Raw genomic sequence first — 19,100 nt, forward strand, 5'->3', positions numbered from 1 at the left:
ATTCCCTATAATATATTCTCCTTATTAGTAGAACAACTTTATTTAATATACACTTCATTAGATTTGCAAAGGAATCTAGTACATATTACCAAATGTGAGGCATTGACAAGTAGAAAACATAATTTAAAGAAAAAAGTTCCTCATGAATTAATCATAACATTGATACTGAATTAACTTCTTCTTATTATTTTATTTTTTTATTCACCACCATCACCACAAAATTAAGATAAAATAAGAAGTTTGGCCTCATCATGTTTAAATTTTTTCTACAGGTTGGTGTATCTTTTGTGGCATAGTCTCAAGGTTGATTCTAGAGCATGAATTAACAATCTCACCAGCTAGAGGAATAACTGGGAGACTATCACAATTGCATATTTCAATCATAAATCCATCTGGGTCATGAAAAAACAATTGATCCACTTGAATTCCATTTTCTTCCACCAATGCACGCTTACAAACAATTTTTTTATCATTCAGATATTTCTCTACTGCATCAATGCTTCCATCACACTGTTCATGATTTACAAAGATAAAACATATGTTACCGATTATTCATATTTACACTCTTTAATTAATTATATAAATATAATTCAACCACTAGGTCATGTCATCAATAAAACATGTACATAGAAGTGTACAATATAAGTTAGAGTAAACAAAACGTTTGTATTATGAGATTGTTGTTTTTGTCCTTTTTCCTTAGCAAGAATAGGGACAGAGAAGTAGTTTAGTTTTTTTTTTTTTTTTTTTAAAGAAAAATACAAACAGTTTAAATATTGCATCAAAAAGACATCATAATTTCGTCTACTTTTTGAACTTTTGATATATACTATTCATATTGTAAGAGCTGGTTAGAGGACAAGGAAGTTTGAGCTATGCTAAAGTGTTTTCATATATATATTGTTTCAAATGAACAAAATGAATTTGTTTCAAAATTATAAGTAAAAAAGATCATTTTCTTTGTTCAAAATTATAAGTAAAAAAAACCAACTTTTATTCTATGGAATGATATTGTTTCAAAAAATCATATTTTCCAAAATGAAATTAAATGCATGCATTCAGTGACGGAGTCAGAAAAAAATGTAAGGGTGGACCACTAAAATTAACTATTGAAAAATTGTTTAAAGTCTCGCAAATTAGACCTATAATTGAATTATTTAAATTTTTCAGGTGGACCACTACACCAATTTGCGGGAATTTGGATCAACCGAAACTTAAAACCAACATAAAATTGTATAAAATCTCGCAAAATAGACCTATAATTGAATTATTTAAATTTTCGAGTGGGCCATTACACCACTTTGCAAGAATTTGGATCAACCAAAATATAAAACCGACACAAAATTGTATAAAATATCGCAAAATAGACCTATAATCGTTGATTTTTTTATTTTTCCGGGTGGACCGTGGCCCACCCCAACCCATGAAGGGCTCCGCCACTGATTGCATTCAATTTGCTATCCCTTCTATTTTCTCCATAACATGTACTAATAAATAAAAATTGTTTTTACATCTTTTCATAAAACTTATTTCGAATAACGCAAAAAGTTATACCTTAAATTATTACTATGTTTAAGTTTTTTTAAAAAGTGTAAATTATTATTATTTTTTGTTTATAATTTGAGACGAAGGAGTATGAATTTGTGGTTTAATTAAATGAACAAACACGGCAATGAATTGAATTGAAATCAATTAATCTTGCCTGGAATGAGATATGATTATCCTTTGTATTAATTTCCTTCTTCCTTGGAATTTTTTCAGGGTCTTCTGCCTTCAGCAAGTGAATACCAATGCCATGGCCAAATAACCTGCAACATTGATGAAATAGGAAAATTAATTAACAACATGAAGATAATAAATTAATTTAGATGAAGCTATATTTTCATTATGCATGCTTCATTAATATATGTTACGTACCATGCTCCTTCAAAATTAAATGATCCAGGTCTCACAATGGAAACGAATCCAAGAACATTTTCATAGAAGGCAACGGTTACATCCACTGATCTGCAGATAAGGGAGATATGATTCACTGATTTTAGACGCAAAGGGTTTCCAACAATGGCGTCCATTTTTCTAATTCTTATTAGAAGAATCAATTCAATTGAATAATATCTATCCTAGACCCCAAAACAAAACCAAGAAAGATGAAAATGAAGTCAAAACAAAACAAAAAATGAAGAGGAAAAGAAAGAATGTAGATTAGAGGTGAAGAATCAAGAATAAATAGGAGAAAAGATAGACAAATCAAATAACATGACAGGTGAGATCAATCTATAAATAGAGGATTGAGGATATATTAGTATATGTTAGGCTGTGATACTTTTTATAGGTAGATGTTTCACAAGGTTTTTGTCGGATAGGTTAGCAACATCCAATCATTTAGGCATAGTTTAAATAAAACTAACTCATTTAGGTTGTGATACTTTTTGTTGGATATTTTATTTACAGCTTTGCTTATAACATTTTTATACCTTATCCCTTATTATAAAAGCTAAACTTGCCATGCTGGCAGTTAGCCCCAAACACTCCAAATTCTCCCTCCTAAGTGAGCATTAATTTCGGTTCTAAACTGCTAACCACCCACTACACCTCAAACACATTAAACATGACCTTTCATTAATCCTTCAACCAATAGCTTCTTTTAATTACTCACTAATAACTAATGAAGATAGCGACAATACCACTACAACCTCAATTTATTTTTTTAACTATGACCTAAAATGTTGTATATCATGAAGTATTTCGTAATGTATGATGATGATTAAAGTTTAACTCAATCAATGGTTAGACTACCTTATTATTTATATGTTATCATTGTTGTACAAGTAAACATTTTTAAATTTTATCATATGACATCTATTTGTTACTATATGTTAAATAATGTAGCGACTTATTCGTCTAACTTTAGCTCGGTAGGATCCGTTTATAATGATAAAGATTTGCATATAAATTTATCATTATTTTTCAAAAGATATAACTAAATTGTTTTTTTTTTATAAATAATAAGTTGTTTCCATAAACTATTTTAGAAGACTTATCAAAATAAGTGATAAGTTAACCAAACAATTGAGCTTAAGTAATTAATGAGCTATGTCAAACAACAAATTATTCAAAATATGTTGGGTAGGGGCGGTTCCATTATGTGAGAGATTTAGTCGGCTTCACCTTTTGTCTGATTTTAAAGGGAAGTCGGCGACATAGACGTTTTCTTTAGGGTGGGGTGAAGGGGGAGAAGCAATTGGAAATGGCGGCGCCAGTTGTTGGCATGGGAGGAGGAGTTGGTAGAGGAGTGTATGACTTTATTACTTGATGTCTCTTTTCAAGTTAATATTCCAGAGGAATAGAAGTGGCTTACTAATCAAGGAGATGGTTACACTGTTCGAGGCGTCTATCAGGTGCTTACAAATCATGAGTGTCATACCCTGGATGCGACTTTGGACAATGTTTAATATATAAACAAATTCCTTTGAAGGTGTCTATTTGTGTCTAGCGTCTTTTTCTCAATAGGTTGTCGACAAAGGATAATTTGGTCAGACGCTACATCATTTCTCACGAAGCTCATTATTGTGTGAGTGGGTGCAGTAAAGTTGAATCAGCTTGATGGCAGTTAGTTCGGCCTTTGGACTGGTATTTATTCGGTTGGTCCACTACATACTATGGATCATTTTATTCAGTTCTCTCATTCCATGTGAGGTTATCGTGCCTGCCGTAAGTTTTTATTATTAATATGGATCGCACAATTTTGGTTGTGTGGACAGAAAGAAAGAAATAACATGCTATCTAAATTCAAAGAAATGTCAATTATGCAACCGTTAGATAAAGTGAAATTGCTCTCTTTTTTGTGGCTGAAGGCTAAGTATGCTAACTTCCTTTTTTGTTATCATATGTGGTAGCGAAGTCCTTTGTTTGTTTTGGCATTAGTTGATTTTTGTCGATTGTTATTGCTTGTAATGTTGTAAACTTCTAGGGGTCTCTTTGGTACATCTTGTGCTAGAGGGATTATTATTCTGATGTTAATTTATTCTCATTTTGACTTGTTCAAAAAAATAAAATTACTTAAAAGAACCTGAGTTCGATTTCTGGTTGGAACATGACCTTACTTGCCTCATGGCAGAACTCTAAATTATCAGGGCTCTATCCCACTTAAAATCGAAGGGTTTACAAACAAAAAATAAATAATGGTAAAGTTGTTTTCATAAATCCTTTTAAATCATTTCAAATAGGTTATTAGAGTTAATATTTTTTATGTTTTATTATTTTATTTTATTTTTGGCTTTCGCACCAGTTTCCGATCCATCAAAGGTGGACGACTAATCTGGCTCATGGCCTCATGCGTAGAGGCATACGCACTGGTTAAGCATTGTTCTTACCGAGAATTGAACTTGATATTCCCCGAATACGTCCTTGGAATGAGCTTCTTACCATTGAAGTCCAAGCAACTTGGTTTATATTTCACTATTTTAAAATAAATAGTCTATAAAATAAAAAACTAATGGTCACCGACAAAATTCTAGAACTAGGATATGAAATATTTTTCCTGGTTAATATTACGTGTACATGTATGCCATTTGTCACTGTATAAGTTCGTGAGAATTAGATGGATTGCCCTTACACGTGTTCTATGCTGAATAGGATAGTTAATTAATGGATACTTGTACTAAAACGATAGTTAATGATTTGGTAAAAAAAATAAAAAATAATGATATATGGTTCAACTGTATATATATTCTTTTTTTTAGGGAATGGTCCAACTATTTCTAAAAGGTGAAGAAATGAATTTTTGACACATTTAAATTAATAAACGGTATATTTATACATTTAAAAGCAATTAGATGAGATAATAAGAATTCTTCTTCATTTTAAATAAAGATTTTGAATTCGAATTCTACATTAAAAAATAAAGATATTTGATTCACACATAATAAAAAATTGTATATTTATACAAGGTTTGAGTTTTAAATTATTATTCTTTTTCTATAGATTGATTTCTTTTTTTTGGGATTTTCTCAAGATTGATGTTTATAACTAATGAAATACTATGTTGTCAAAAATGTGTGTTAAAAAAATGTACACCGTTTATATATAGATAAATATTGTTGTATTCATATGTTTGGTTGGATGTATATACTTATTAGGGCTGAACATCGGGTCGGTTCGGTTCGGGTCCAAACCCCCAATCCAAACCAACCCACAAGTTAGAGATAGAAACCCAAACATAGCAAATTTAGACTTCAAGTCTTCCGGGTTCGGTTTTTCGGGTTGGCGGGTTCCAAAAAAAATCATCAAAGTCTTAGATCTGAAAAGCCCCAGAAAAAAAATTGTGAAAGAAAAGGAGAAGAACTAGAGATGGAAAGGAAAGGGATCGAACAGAGGAAGAACGTGAAAGAAAATGGATCCACCATTTTCAATCTTCAGATTTGTTAAATTTGCTTTGCAAATTCGTTGTAGTTGTTCTGTCTCCGATTTATTTCACCTTCTGGGTTGTACGCTTATTGTTGTGATATGTATTTGTCTTGATATGTTGTTGTGTTTTCTTATTCTGAAGATGAATGTAATATGCTGTGAATGGCAGGTTTGCAATTACAAACAATAACATGTGAGGGAGAGAAGAACAGAGCTTCACACAAACAATTAATAAATAAATAAATAAAATTAATAATAATAATGATTCAGTTCGGGTTAGGGTACATAAGGGTTCAAACTGTCCACCCGAACCGAATAAACCCATCGTAACCTGAAAATTGCATACATACAACCCGTGACCCGTATTAATCCGAACCGATTGGACCCGATTGCATTGGGTTGGTCGGGTTCATATGGGTTAGCCCGAGTTTGCCCACCCCTAATACTTATCATCTAATCATACAATGACATATCATTTTTTATATTTAAATAATTTAAAATAAATTTAACTCTTGAATTGCTTTTATCTACAAAGTACTGATATTCAACCAAACTTCATATTGCAAATATATATATCGTTAGAGAAATTTAAGATGAGAGGATGATGCCCCCGTTTTAAAGTAGAGAAGATTTTTGAACTCATAGAAACCATACAAATATATTTACATTTAACTTCCTCTAAAAACACTATACCGAGACTAAAACCCGTACCTTTCATGCCTAAGGTTTGTTGTTTACAACTAGATCAAGTTTTTGGAGTTATTCTCCTTATATGTGTGAATGTGCTTATTATTTTTATTGGCATATTACTTATTTTAAAAAGTATTTTGATTAAAAATTATATGTTATTGTTTTAAATATAGTAGTGTCAGTCCAACAAATGTCTAGGTCTAATAAAACAAAATTTAAAATGAGAGGTTTTAAAATTAAATTAGAGGTCTTTTAGGACAAGTTGATTTTACATATGAAAAAATATATAGTTCAATGTTACATATATTTGCTCAAAAAAAAAAATGATTTATTTATTATTCGAAAGAAATGATTGATTGATTATTTGAATGAATTAATTAATAGTAGAATAGTTAGTATAGCTGGCAATAACATACACTTATTTTTCCCTTATTTTCACTGACCGAGAGTGGACTGAAGTTATGAAGTAACTTGTCTTATAATCATTATGTAAAATTAAAATAAGGAAGTCTATTCCATCAAGACATAGAATAGATCAATTAATTATATTTCTGAAATGGCAAACCAGTTATAATCAGATGTGATCGATAATAAACTTGTGAGTATAGCTGTAACTCTGTAAGCTGAGGAGAAATGTGACTACAGTTTGTGAACAAAATAATCACTATATCTAAAATTGTCGGTTCATAATTAAGGGTGCAGTTGTATTAATAATAGAATTAATTTGTTCAAACTAATTTTATTGGTATGATTGGAAAAAGAATACTCCATCGATGTAGATGTATTAATACTGATAGCTCGGTTAAATTGTTATTTTTCAAAGTTAAATATGTTTCGTTTTGTTTTTAGCTATCATGATTGGTAGCAGCACCATTTATTTTGTATGGACGTCGAGCTGTAATCATCTTGTTTTTCTGTTTCCTTTCTTCGATGTTTGTTTTTTTATGCATCATTAACTACTGTTTGCATTCTTTTTTGATGATTTTCTTTTGCACGTTTTGTGTGAGATGAATCACCAATAATTTTTTGACTTGTTCAAAAAAAATATTAGTTGCTAAAAAAATGATGGTAACACAAAATATGTCATAAAATTATAATATCTCTATCTAAATTTTGCCATAAAAACATTAATATGGGTGCAGCTCTCCCACCTCAACATTTAGGACTTCAACACTCAACTTTTATGATTAATTATTTGGTAAAAAAATATAATTATTTACGTAACGCATAAATAATAATGTATGACCTAGTCGTGATTTAATTAATGTTTTTTTTTATATATATATAAAAAATGAAGTGTGCTTTATAATTAATGTTAATATGTATAAAAAAAATAAAAAATTGAGCTTCTTTTGTCTTATACATCAAATTTGGTGTGCTTTATTATTATATAGAAAGTGAAGTGTGACAAACAGTGTGCTTTAAATGACACGAGCAATGCCCAAAATCACCATCATGAATCATCATATCATATAGATAAGAAAGGTCCATCGTGTTCTATAAAAGAAATATATTATAAAAAAATAAAAAATAAAAAAAAACATCGTGATTCATGAGAATTGTTTCTTTTATGTGATAAGAGCTGTAGATTGCAATTGTGACGTAAGTTTTTCATAAAATCATATCGTCAGTCACTTGATCCAAAATTTCAAACATAACCAAAATACTTTACCTTGGGATTATTATTTAATTAAGTTTGGTTTAATTAGTTTTACTTCGTTTACTGAAATGAAACCTACTACGTTTTAAATTAAGTATCTTCTTTTGCAGTGATTAAGGGTGCGTTTAAAAATAATTACAAGTGATATTTAGATAATGTGACATAACTCGTAATTCTATTGACCATGAACGTGACCTACAAAAACTAGTTGTGTCTTTCGTTATTTGGTTAGACTCGCGGATAATGTGTGTAGTTATGACCGCTATCGGGATAACTTGGTGCCCTATATTTGTAATTAAAATGGGTTGGTTGAGAAGGTTAAGGAAATTTTGGGTGAAATGGATTGTTAGCTATAGTTTATTGATGGCTGCATTTTGTGAGGAAGGGAGGATATAAGATTGTGGGTAGTTGTGGAAAGAAATGATAAGGAAATTGAGCCTTATGTGATAAGTTGTGGAAATAAATTACGAAGAAGGTGTAAGTGTTTTTACCTGGGGTTCTTTGAAGAAGATTGATGAACATGATCATCAAGATGAACAATAAGAGATGGAATAAGATGAAAAAATGGAGATTTTTTTTTTTTTTTTTAGTGTGGATGGTTCACTAGTTAGCACAATGGGTAATGCTCCTTCTAGCAAATTTTCTTTTATTTTTTTTTAGAAGAATCTAGCGAATTTTCTTTTAGCGAAAACATCACGACCCTTGTATCTTTTTGGCGTGTGATTGTAGCATGACATCATCATTTTATCCAAACATTTATGTTTTATGCTAAATATGATCGAAAAGTGGCATTGAATTCTAGATAAACTCGTGAAATTAAATTTCGCTTAGGATAGCACTGCACTTAGCACAATAGACATTCGAGATTTAATGTTTTTCTTTTTATAGAAGATCAAATAGTTAAAAAATTTAAAGTTAATGATAGAATATTATTGTCATTAATCAATAGTATATTTGTAATTATTTATATTTAATTTTATTTATGTATATCATTATTCATAGGTTTGACTAAACCTATTATTATTGGTATGAGGAATGCTATGGTCACACTCTCTAACACACTCTTTTGACACACTCCAATCATAATTTACCATCTCATACACTCTTTTTATTTCATTAACCAGCAACCGGTTGTACAAGTTAAAAAAAAAAAAACACTAATTTTTGCTTCCACCGTCTTTTTTCCCTGATTTTTTTTATTTCTGATTTTTTTCAAAGAAATAGAGAGATCTTGAAAACCCTTGCCAATGGTGGACGACGTTGAAACCATCAGTGGCGTGGTAACCTCGAAGACGAAACATTTCTTTGTTAGATTAGAAAAATCTCATCATCCCCAATTTGGTCCAGTACCTGCTTCGAAGCACATCACCAGATTTACCATCACCCGTCTTTCTTTTGCATTGGAATTTCACAAATTGAAAAAGGGGGTGGTTGTTAGAAATTGAGATTGAAAATGAAAGTGAAATAGAATAGTTGGATGGTATTGAAATTGAGAATGGAAAAGAAATGAAAGACAATGAATGGTGTGGTGAGGATGACAGACTATCACGACCGTATGGTTTCTACGAATTGAGAAGAAAAAAATATTGCCAATTTTTTTTTTAATGTTTAGCCGATTAAAGGAATAATAAGAGTGGGTGATGTGGCATAATATTACTAGAGTGTGTCAAAGAGTGTGTTAGAGGATTTGACCCTAGCATTTCTCTTATTGAGTGGTATATATATGTAACTTACAAACATAAATAAGACAAGAAAGCAATTTTACAATAGAGCAAACGATTACTGTTCTCCTCTTTCATTGTATCATTTGCCTTCTTTCCAGCGTGACACACAAACCGCCGCTGCCTTTCCTTTCTCAACAAACCGCCGTGCTTGTTTCTTCTTCAACAACAGGTCGCCGCCGCTGCCTTATGTTTTTCGGTATGCACTCTTCACCGTGCAATTCCGACCCCTTCCACCGTTCTCCGCGCGATTCTGAAAAATCCGCTGCAATTCAATCACATCTCTGCTCACTTCCGGATGTTTTATTGTTGTTGCAGATTCCAATTCTTTTGTAATTCTGTTCAGCGGTGTCAACATGTCTTCTACTCCTGCCATGTCATTCTCGGCCGCCGCATCTTTAACGGCCTCCGCTTCTGGTTCGGCAAAAATCAGACTGTCATCTGGCCCTTGCCGTCACCAACATAAAAAACATCATTCCTTTCTGCTTGAGATGTAGAAGGATCACTAAACCATGTGGACAATAATTACAAATATACTATTGATTAATGACAATAATATTCTATTAGTTAATGAACTCTTTGGTAAATCATCTGTAATGTATGGTCGCTTAACACATTCGTAATCAAAACTAGTTAAGAGACAAAGTGAAATCAAATAAATAATTAATAAACTAGTAATTTATCTTTGATTGATTTACAATATGACATATATAGATAACTCTTATTTAACATCATATTTATATAAACTTCTAAATCATTTTCATAACTTTTACTTAATTTATCTAATAAATTAAAAAATAACCTTTTTTCTTAGCCTAACCTAATCGATTTACACAAAAAGAAAAGGATATAATCTTGGGCTCCTTCAAAAGACAAAACCAATATTGAAATGAGTTTGTTGATTCACCACCACTTTTACCTAACTCAGGTGAGGTATATGGTTTGTTGATTGCTCATTTACGGTTTAAGCGACGATAAATTTATGTTGTTTTTGATGTATTCTACAACTTTAAATCAATGAATATTTTACTAAAACCAACTATATATTGATGCTTACCAGTTCAATAATTCCAATCTATCTTAATTAATTATCTTATATATGTGAGTGACCTTAACATAGCAAATTAATAATGTAAGAAATGGCTGACAAAGAAAATTCACTTTAAAAAACATATAGTGGCAAAAAGACCACACACATATATATAATACACATACTTAACTTGATATATAATTCATTACTTTTGCTAAGGAATCTTAGTAGATATCTCAAGATACTAGGCATTGACAAGTAGAAAACATAAGTTAAAAAAAAGAGTTCCTCATGAATCATGACATTGATATTCAATTAACTTGTAATTTTTTTTATTCACCACCACCACCACAAAATTAAGATAAAATAAGAAGCTTGGCCTCATCATGATCAAATTTGCTTTACAACTTGGTGTATCTGTTGTGGCATAATCTCAAGGTTGAGTCTAGAGCATGATCTAACCATTTCACCAGCTAAGGGAATAACAGGAAGACTATCACAATTGCATATTTCAATCATAAATCCATCTGGGTCATGAAAAAACAATTGATCCACTTGAATTCCATTTTCTTCCACCATTGCACGTTTACAGCCAATTTTCTTATCATTCAGATATTTTTCTACTGTATCCATGCTTTCATCACACTGTTCATTCACAAGGACAAAACATATGTTAATTAATTTATATAAATATAATTCAACCACTTTGTCATGTCATCATCAAATATATATACATTTGTATTATATATATATGATATAAGTTAATTAATTATTAATCTATTATATTGAATTGAAATCAATTAATCTTGCCTGAAATGATATATGATTATCCTTTGGATTAATTTCGTTCTTCCTTGGAATATTTTCAGGGTCTTCTGCCTGTAGCAAGTGAATTCCAATTCCATAGCCAAATAGCCTGCAACATTGATGACATAGGAAAATTAATTAATCAAGAAAACTAACAAGATGAAGATGATTAATTTAGATAAAGCTATATATATTTTCATCATGCATGCTTCATTAATATGTGGTATCAAATAATTAATTACGTACCATGCTCCTTCAAAATCAAATGATCCAGGTCTAACAATGGAAATGAATCCAAGAACTTTTTCATAGAAGGAAACAGATTCATTCACTGATTTGCAAATAAGGGAGATGTGATTCACTGATTTTAATCGCAAAGGGTTTCCAACGATCTCCTTCATTTTTCTAATTCTTAGGAGAATTAATAGAATAATATCAACCCTAGAAAATGAAGTTAAAAAAATGAAGAGGAAAGAAAGAATGTAGAATATTAGAGGTCAAGAATCAAGAATAAGGAGGAGAGAAGATAGACAAAGTCAAGTAACATATAGAAGCGTAACATGTAATATCAATCTATATATAGAGAGAGAATTGAGGATATAATATTTTGATTAGATAATCAAAACTAAATACATAAATTATTCGAGATATATAAAACGCCAATTGATTTTTATAAAAATTATTGGGAAAGTAGGTTGTTTTCATGAGTTGTTAACAGATTTATCATCATAATTTGTTTTTTTTTTTTAAAATTATATCAGAGGTCCTTTAAGTTTAAGGTTTGTAATAGATTGGTCATTTAAGTTTTTTTTGTCACACATAAGTCCTTTAAGTTTGAGGTTTGTAATAAATTGATCCTTTAACTTATTTTGATCACACATAAGTCCTTTAAGTTTACATACGTTTTCAATTTAGTTCTTCTATTAACCAAAACGATGATGTGTCCTAAGGACTAAATTTAAAACGTTTGTTAAAATTTAATTATTTTATATGTTTAACCAATGTCACAATGACACTATTTAACATTCTTCTTTATTTTTATAAGTCTCTCGATTAGTCTCACAAAATTTATACAAATAAATAAATTCAAATAGAATTAAAATTTTGTCCACAAAGTATAAAAAAAACCTCCAACAAAATTCTTCTAGAATATTAAATAATTTTCCTAATTAATATTTCAAGTACATATTGCCACTTGTCATTGTACTTCGTAAGCATTAGATGATTTTCTTTACACGTCATTCCCACGTGCTCCATGCTGAATAGGATTGATTAAATCCTTCCCATCCATCTACAATATCACACCAATTTCTGGATATAATAGTAATGATTTGGTAGAAAGAAAGAACAATAATAATGATATAGGACCCAACTATATTTAAAAACGTTAAAGAAATGGATTTTTGACACATTTGAAATAAGATAGTGTTAACTAATGTCATGTTCATTGTTCAGAATACAAAATAAAAAGTTGTATTTGAAAGAATATTTTTTAATTTTTTAAAGGGAGCTGGTTCAAAAATAATTTTATTATTATGTAGGGTGATATTCATCTCGATGAATTGCCTCACGATTGATCATCGAAATTAATTTAACTATCAAAGTTCTTTTTGGTCGGAATACATGTTGGATGGGGTAAATGGTTAGCCAATTAAATTTCTTGAAGGTCATAATACACATATTTGTGATGAATTCGCTAGTAATTATTTACTACATATATAATTTTTTTATTATTATTTTTTATTTTTAACGAGTGTTTTAAAGAGACTTACCTACCTCTCTCAAAAAGAGGTGTTCATTAGCATATACCCTACAGATAAGACCTTTTTCGTGTACTTGAACAATTTCCCTTATTTTCATTGACTGAACGTGGACTGAGGTTATGAAATAACTGGTCTTATAAGTTATAATCATCATCTAAAATTAAAATAAGGAAGTTCATTTCACCAAGGCATAATAAAAACATGCCAAAAAATTATAACCTCTCTGTCTAAACTTAGTCATAATAAAAACATTAATTTGGTTGCAGCTCCTCCATCTACAGCACATGCCTCAACATTTAGGATTTTAACACTCAACTTATCTACTTGCATTTATCAAATTATAATTAATTACGTAACGCATAAATAATAATAATGTATATGACCCAGTCCAGTCGTGATTTAATTAAAGTTAATATTATCAATATTTGAGCTAAGAAATCGACCTGTCTTATCCATTAAATTGGTGTGCTTTGGTCCCTCCTGTGAGTTTAACTCAGTTGGTAGGACATTGCATAATTTATGCAGGGGCTGGGGTTCGAACCCCGGACACCCCACTTCTCCACATTTAATTGTGTGAAAAAAAAAATTGTTGTGCTTTGTACATAAAAAAAACAAAGTGTTACAAACAATCTGCTTCAAATGACACAAGCAATTCCTAAAATCACCACCTTGGATCATATATACATTTACACCTCGCAATTCTATTGACTTATTTAGTAAATAGAACCGCAAGGAAAAAAAGAATCTATAAACTTGTTTATTGTGAATTATTAAAAAAGTTAATGTTTATTTTAATAATTTGTTGATTAATCTTTTGAGATTTAAAAAAAAAAAGTGTTTGTTTATCTCGAAGAAAATCGCTTGTTAAGAAAAGCAGCTATTAAAACATGTTAAATAAGTTTGGTTTAGTTTTACTTCTTTTAGTGGCATGAACCCTAATACATATTAGACTAATTTTCATTGTCTGCCTGTTTATCTTGAAGAAAATTACTTGTTCAAAAAGCAAACTCAACTATTAAAACATGTTAAATAAGTTTGGTTTAGTTTTACTTATTTTAGTGAAATCTAAATGTTGATTTTTTGTTTTGTTTATAATAGTGATATGAGAGAGTAGTATATGAGAAACTAATCTTAAACTATTTCCACATTTTAATTTACCTCCAATGCTTATAATTAGTCTGCTTTTCACAAATGTAGTAAAACACTAACATTGCGTTTGATTGTACAAAGAGATAAATGCATGTGATATTCATTCATCAATTTTTTTTCTTTCTTTTGAATAGCACGTTTCACATTCGTGAGTTATAAAAGACATTTATTTACATTAGACTTAAATTCATTTTGATGAAATGAAATTTTGACACCTACTTAAAAAATCGGTTTTAGATTCTTCTATTCCATTTTCATTTTTGGAATTTTGTCTCTCACCTCATTTTTAGTCTTTTTTCACGATATGGTCTATTCATTTATAATGAAATAATACATATAGACTAAACCACACATTTTTCTTTATAAAGATTAAAAACAATTTTTTTATAGGCTAAAATATGGTTTTGGTCCCTGCAAATATGTCTCGTTTTGGTTTTAGTCCCTGTAAAATTTTTTTGTTGTTTTTGGTCCCTACAAAATAGTCCATGAGAGACTATTTTCAAAAACAAAATATTTTGCAGGGACCTTTTTCAAAATCAAAAGATTTTGCGGGGACTATTTCTCTAATAAATGGGTTCAGTCATCATGTGTCACGTGTGCAAATCATCAGAAAAGTGGAGTCAGGGATCAAAACCAAAATGAGACATATTTGCAGGGACCAAAAACAACAAAAGAATTTTACAGAGACTAAAACCAAAACGAGACATATTTGCAGGGACCAAAACCATATTTTAGGGTTTTTTATATATTGATAGAGAACAAAAACTTATTTCGTGTGTGGGTCTAGTCCAATCCAATAAGCACTATTGGGCCTCGGCACAATAAAAAAAAAAAACCGCAAGAACACTGTACTGTACTGTACGTACTTTCGTTTCCTAAAACAAAAACATAGTTTAGTTAGAGTTAGGGTTTGATCATATCATATCATATAGTACTGAAGTTGAATCGATCGTATCGTATCATCATCCGAAATGGAAGGAATAACAGAAGGAGTGAACAACATCAACATTAATAACAACAACAACTCCGATTCGTATAAGAAGAATCGCATTCAAGTCTCTAATACCAAAAAACCCCTCTTCTTCTACGTTAATCTCGCCAAAGTAACATAACCCTTTTCTTTCTTCAATTCTTATTCTTATTACTATGTCCTATTTTGTTTTCAATTTTCTTCATTTATTTATTTCAGAGATACATGCAACAACATAATGAGGTTGAACTCTCAGCACTTGGAATGGGTATTATTATTATTATTATTCAAATCCTTCTCACTATTTATTATTATTTTTTTTTAAATTAATTGAACTTTGCTTTTGTTGCTTTTTTGTGAATGTCTACTAATGGTTAGGTTTATTTGGATGAATGAATGATTGATTAATGTTTTTTTTTTGTCTCCAACCACTTATGAAACTTCAAATTAACTGTTGGTAGACTGCATAGGTTTGTTTTGCGGTCGCGTTGTGTGGTTTAAGGTGCGTTTGACTTGCTAAAAAACAGGGGATTGGAATCGACAACTTTTTTTTTGTACATTAGTCATGATTGGACAAAATAGATGGAAGGGACTTAACAAGAACATGAATTCTTGTCCACACTAAACCATGAGACAACTTTTTATTCAGAGTACAGTTCTGTTTTGTCTTGCATTGTTCTGTCCAGTACTTACTATTTTGTGAATCAAACGCACCCTTAGTCTTTGTAGCATCAACACTTCTATTTGAAGATGTGTCCCAGTGTCTAACACGTGTAAGTGTCCAACATGACACTGACACATGTATTTAGATTGAATTATTTAATTTTCTCATATTTTATAGGTGTGACTTGTTAGTGTCTATGTTATGTTGGTGTCTGTGTTGTATCGGTGCTTCATAGGCTTTAGTTACAGGTGTAAAACTTAAAGTGGAAAATTTGATGAATGAAGATTTATTGGATGAACTGTATTTGTAACCATATGGTAGTTTGGAACTACTGTAACCATATTGACTACACTAAAATTCCACCCAATGGGGCATTTCTTCCACTTTAGGATTTAAGGGTATTGAACTAGTCTATTTGATTGAAGACGAAAATACAGGGACAAATTGGTTACTACTTACAAAATTACAACCTTATATGCTTCAAGTTTTAATGCCTATAAGTATGTTTGTAATGATGAATTGAAGACTAGAAAAATGGTTTATGATTTTAAAAATTTGAACTAGAAGGAAATAACTTTTGAGATGTGGATTATCCAGACACTCATATTATACAAACATAAAATGAGGAAGAAAGTGCAGTGTGTTTTGTGATTTATATAACTTTCTGGTTCTGTCTTTCTTTTCTCTTTTCATGCTTAGAGTTTTGATATGATATCTGATTTTTTTTTTCTGTCTTTGTTACAGCAATTGCCACAGTGGTAACTGTTGCTGAAATTTTGAAAAATAACGGCCTCGCTGTTGAAAAGAGTGAGTCTTTTTCTTTTCTTTTCTGTGTTTTCTGTTTCCTCAATTACACTCTCTAGTTCTCCAGTGGTTTAATTATCTGATGTCATTATTACAGAAGTCATGACATCAACTGTCGACATAAAGGATGATTCTAGAGGTAGACCAGTCCAAAAGGCCAAGGTAAGGGTGCAAGCAGTTTCCTTTTACTCTATAATATTTGCCTTAGGCCAAGACCTGTTTCGCCTTGGTTTGTGCGGGTCACACATTCGCACAGTCATAGGGTTATTGTTTAAAGGATTTATGTTGAATTTATAGTCAGGCCAAAATCTCTTTTGACGATTTAGCATTCTTTATGATTGGTCTCTGAGTTCTACATTTGATGAATCATGTTTTAGATTGAAATAGTACTTGGGAAGACAGCAAATTTCGATGAGCTGATGGCAGCTGCAGCTGCTGAAGAAGGCGAAAATGGAGATGTTGAAGAACAGACCGCATGAAATTCAAGTGAAAGCTACATCTGAATCTTTTGAAGATATGTAATCTTTAATGATTTGCATTTTTGTTGTTGCCATGTAGAAGACATCTCATTTATAAATTGACCTGCAATATTGATCTACAAAATTCCCTGATTTCTTATTGGTATAAAATAGGCTTTTCATTCTTCCTGGATTTAGTTTATTCTTTTCTTGATTGATTGGGAGACTAAGCACTCAATTGTCTTCAACAATAGATCATAAATATCAAGTTGTTAACATAATTTTGGCAAACATTACTAAACCAAATGAGGTGCTAATGTTTCAAAATAGATTTTCCTATTTTGCAATATTGTCCTTTACCTTGGGAAGCAGCTGCTTAATAAAATGTGTTGTGGATGGCATCGAAGTAAAGACACTGTAACAGTACTATACGTTCATTGGTCTTCTCAATATTTTTACCTTTCACTATTTTGGAAATAATAGGGAGAAGAAAATGTGGAGATATATATAAAGTTAGTTGTTTTAGTTTTTTACCATTTGGATAAAAATGTCACACGTGTTAGGGTAAATTTCGTGGTTTTCAATTTGGAAATGAACATCTTTAAATAAAAAAAAATGTTGGAAGTGAACAAGATTTTAGTGTTACATGATACATTGAATGTTGGGAAGAAAAGTTGGTGTAATGTTTTTAAAGTAGCTCTTGATTTTTAAGGAACTAAATTATAGATTACGAGAAAATTATGAAGGATCAAAATAATTTTTCACTCATTAAAAAAAGGATTTGTAGCACATGCACTTCTATACCCTTTTTTCCGCATTTGATATATATTGTATTAAGACGTTTTGTTTAACCATGAAAAAAAAACCTATTCATTAAGTACAAATGATTATCCTAGTCTCCTGAATACCTATGTCTCCGAATCTGACGACACCAAAGTCCAAAGTCATTGATTGGACTGTATGGGATCGAAACTGTTCTGACAATAACCTTGCAAATCCCTAAACGAAATAAGAAAGATAAACAACACCGCACAAAGACGACGAACAAACCAACATCACACAGACTACGAAATCACAAAATAAAAAAAAAACGAAATAGAAATGGAAATAATTATTTTCAAAATGTTTCTTTAATCTTGATGAGGTAGGGGTTTATTTTTTATTTTATTTTTACAAAATGTAGGGGTTCATTTCTTATAAAAATGATCGGAAGTAGTATCATTATTTACCATTTTTGTTCTTCTCAGTCTCACTGTGACTGCAAAAATTTGCGGTAGCTTAACATGCCCTTCAATCGGGGGGGGATATGATGCTACTCATTAATATTGAGAGATGCAGGTAATATACTCATTAATATTGAGGCTAATCATATTATAGAGATGATAATGCACACGTTTGTTTATTTCCGAAGATTATGATTTATGCTAATATAGTTATTCGGTTGATTTCAAAAAACATGTTGTAGTCAACCATACATCACAATACACAATTTTGACCATTAATATATTTGATTATATATAATAAAAAATTATAAAAATTTGATATTTTGAAAATATTTATTGAGAAAAATCAAACACATTCTACATGCTAACATATGTATTTATATATTAATTAAAAAAATATGATCAAAGTAAGTTATATGAATAGTGCATATTATAAAATTGCGACATGTAATTTAAAACGGATGGAGTAACATTTGATTTGATGTATTTAATGTAGTCAATTATGTTGTGAACTAATTAGGGAATTTATTAATTAGTGAAAGACTATGAAAAACTACCATTAATTTTGTGAGGACGGCCAAGAGTGAGAGACTTTGGATGAATTTTTTTATTTAATTTTTAACAAATAGATTTCTTGGATCCCCTAAAAAAAAAATCTTGGACAACAATTGCATGTTGTCCACAATTCGCCACATTCATCCGATATATCAGTCAACAATATAATCTAATATGAGGTTAAAAAAAATAATACAATA

General features: G+C 30.5%; 3 protein-coding genes across 3 annotated transcripts; 1 reads left to right on the forward strand and 2 right to left on the reverse strand.

The window, feature by feature from the left end:
* LOC11433079 (metallothiol transferase FosB) lies at nt 1-2,120 on the reverse strand. The gene is made up of 3 exons (XM_003597821.4): nt 1,918-2,120; nt 1,703-1,808; nt 1-510 (listed from the first exon to the last, which is right to left on the reverse strand). The coding sequence occupies exons 1-3, from the start codon at nt 2,070-2,072 to the stop codon at nt 256-258; spliced, it is 516 nt and encodes a 171-aa protein (XP_003597869.1). The 5' UTR covers nt 2,073-2,120; the 3' UTR covers nt 1-255.
* An 8,497-nt stretch (nt 2,121-10,617) lies between these two features.
* On the reverse strand, nt 10,618-11,844 carry LOC11433080 (metallothiol transferase FosB). Its single transcript, XM_003597823.4, has 3 exons — nt 11,561-11,844; nt 11,318-11,423; nt 10,618-11,152 (listed from the first exon to the last, which is right to left on the reverse strand). The coding sequence occupies exons 1-3, from the start codon at nt 11,713-11,715 to the stop codon at nt 10,898-10,900; spliced, it is 516 nt and encodes a 171-aa protein (XP_003597871.1). The 5' UTR covers nt 11,716-11,844; the 3' UTR covers nt 10,618-10,897.
* Nucleotides 11,845-15,111: 3,267 nt separating this feature from the next.
* LOC11425894 (uncharacterized protein At2g34160) lies at nt 15,112-17,319 on the forward strand. The gene is made up of 5 exons (XM_003597824.4): nt 15,112-15,329; nt 15,416-15,464; nt 16,605-16,667; nt 16,762-16,826; nt 17,042-17,319. The coding sequence occupies exons 1-5, from the start codon at nt 15,198-15,200 to the stop codon at nt 17,141-17,143; spliced, it is 411 nt and encodes a 136-aa protein (XP_003597872.1). The 5' UTR covers nt 15,112-15,197; the 3' UTR covers nt 17,144-17,319.
* The last annotated feature ends 1,781 nt before the right edge of the window (nt 17,320-19,100 follow it).

Source organism: Medicago truncatula, chromosome 2 (assembly GCF_003473485.1).
Source record: "Medicago truncatula cultivar Jemalong A17 chromosome 2, MtrunA17r5.0-ANR, whole genome shotgun sequence".
Lineage (NCBI taxonomy): Eukaryota > Viridiplantae > Streptophyta > Magnoliopsida > Fabales > Fabaceae > Medicago > Medicago truncatula.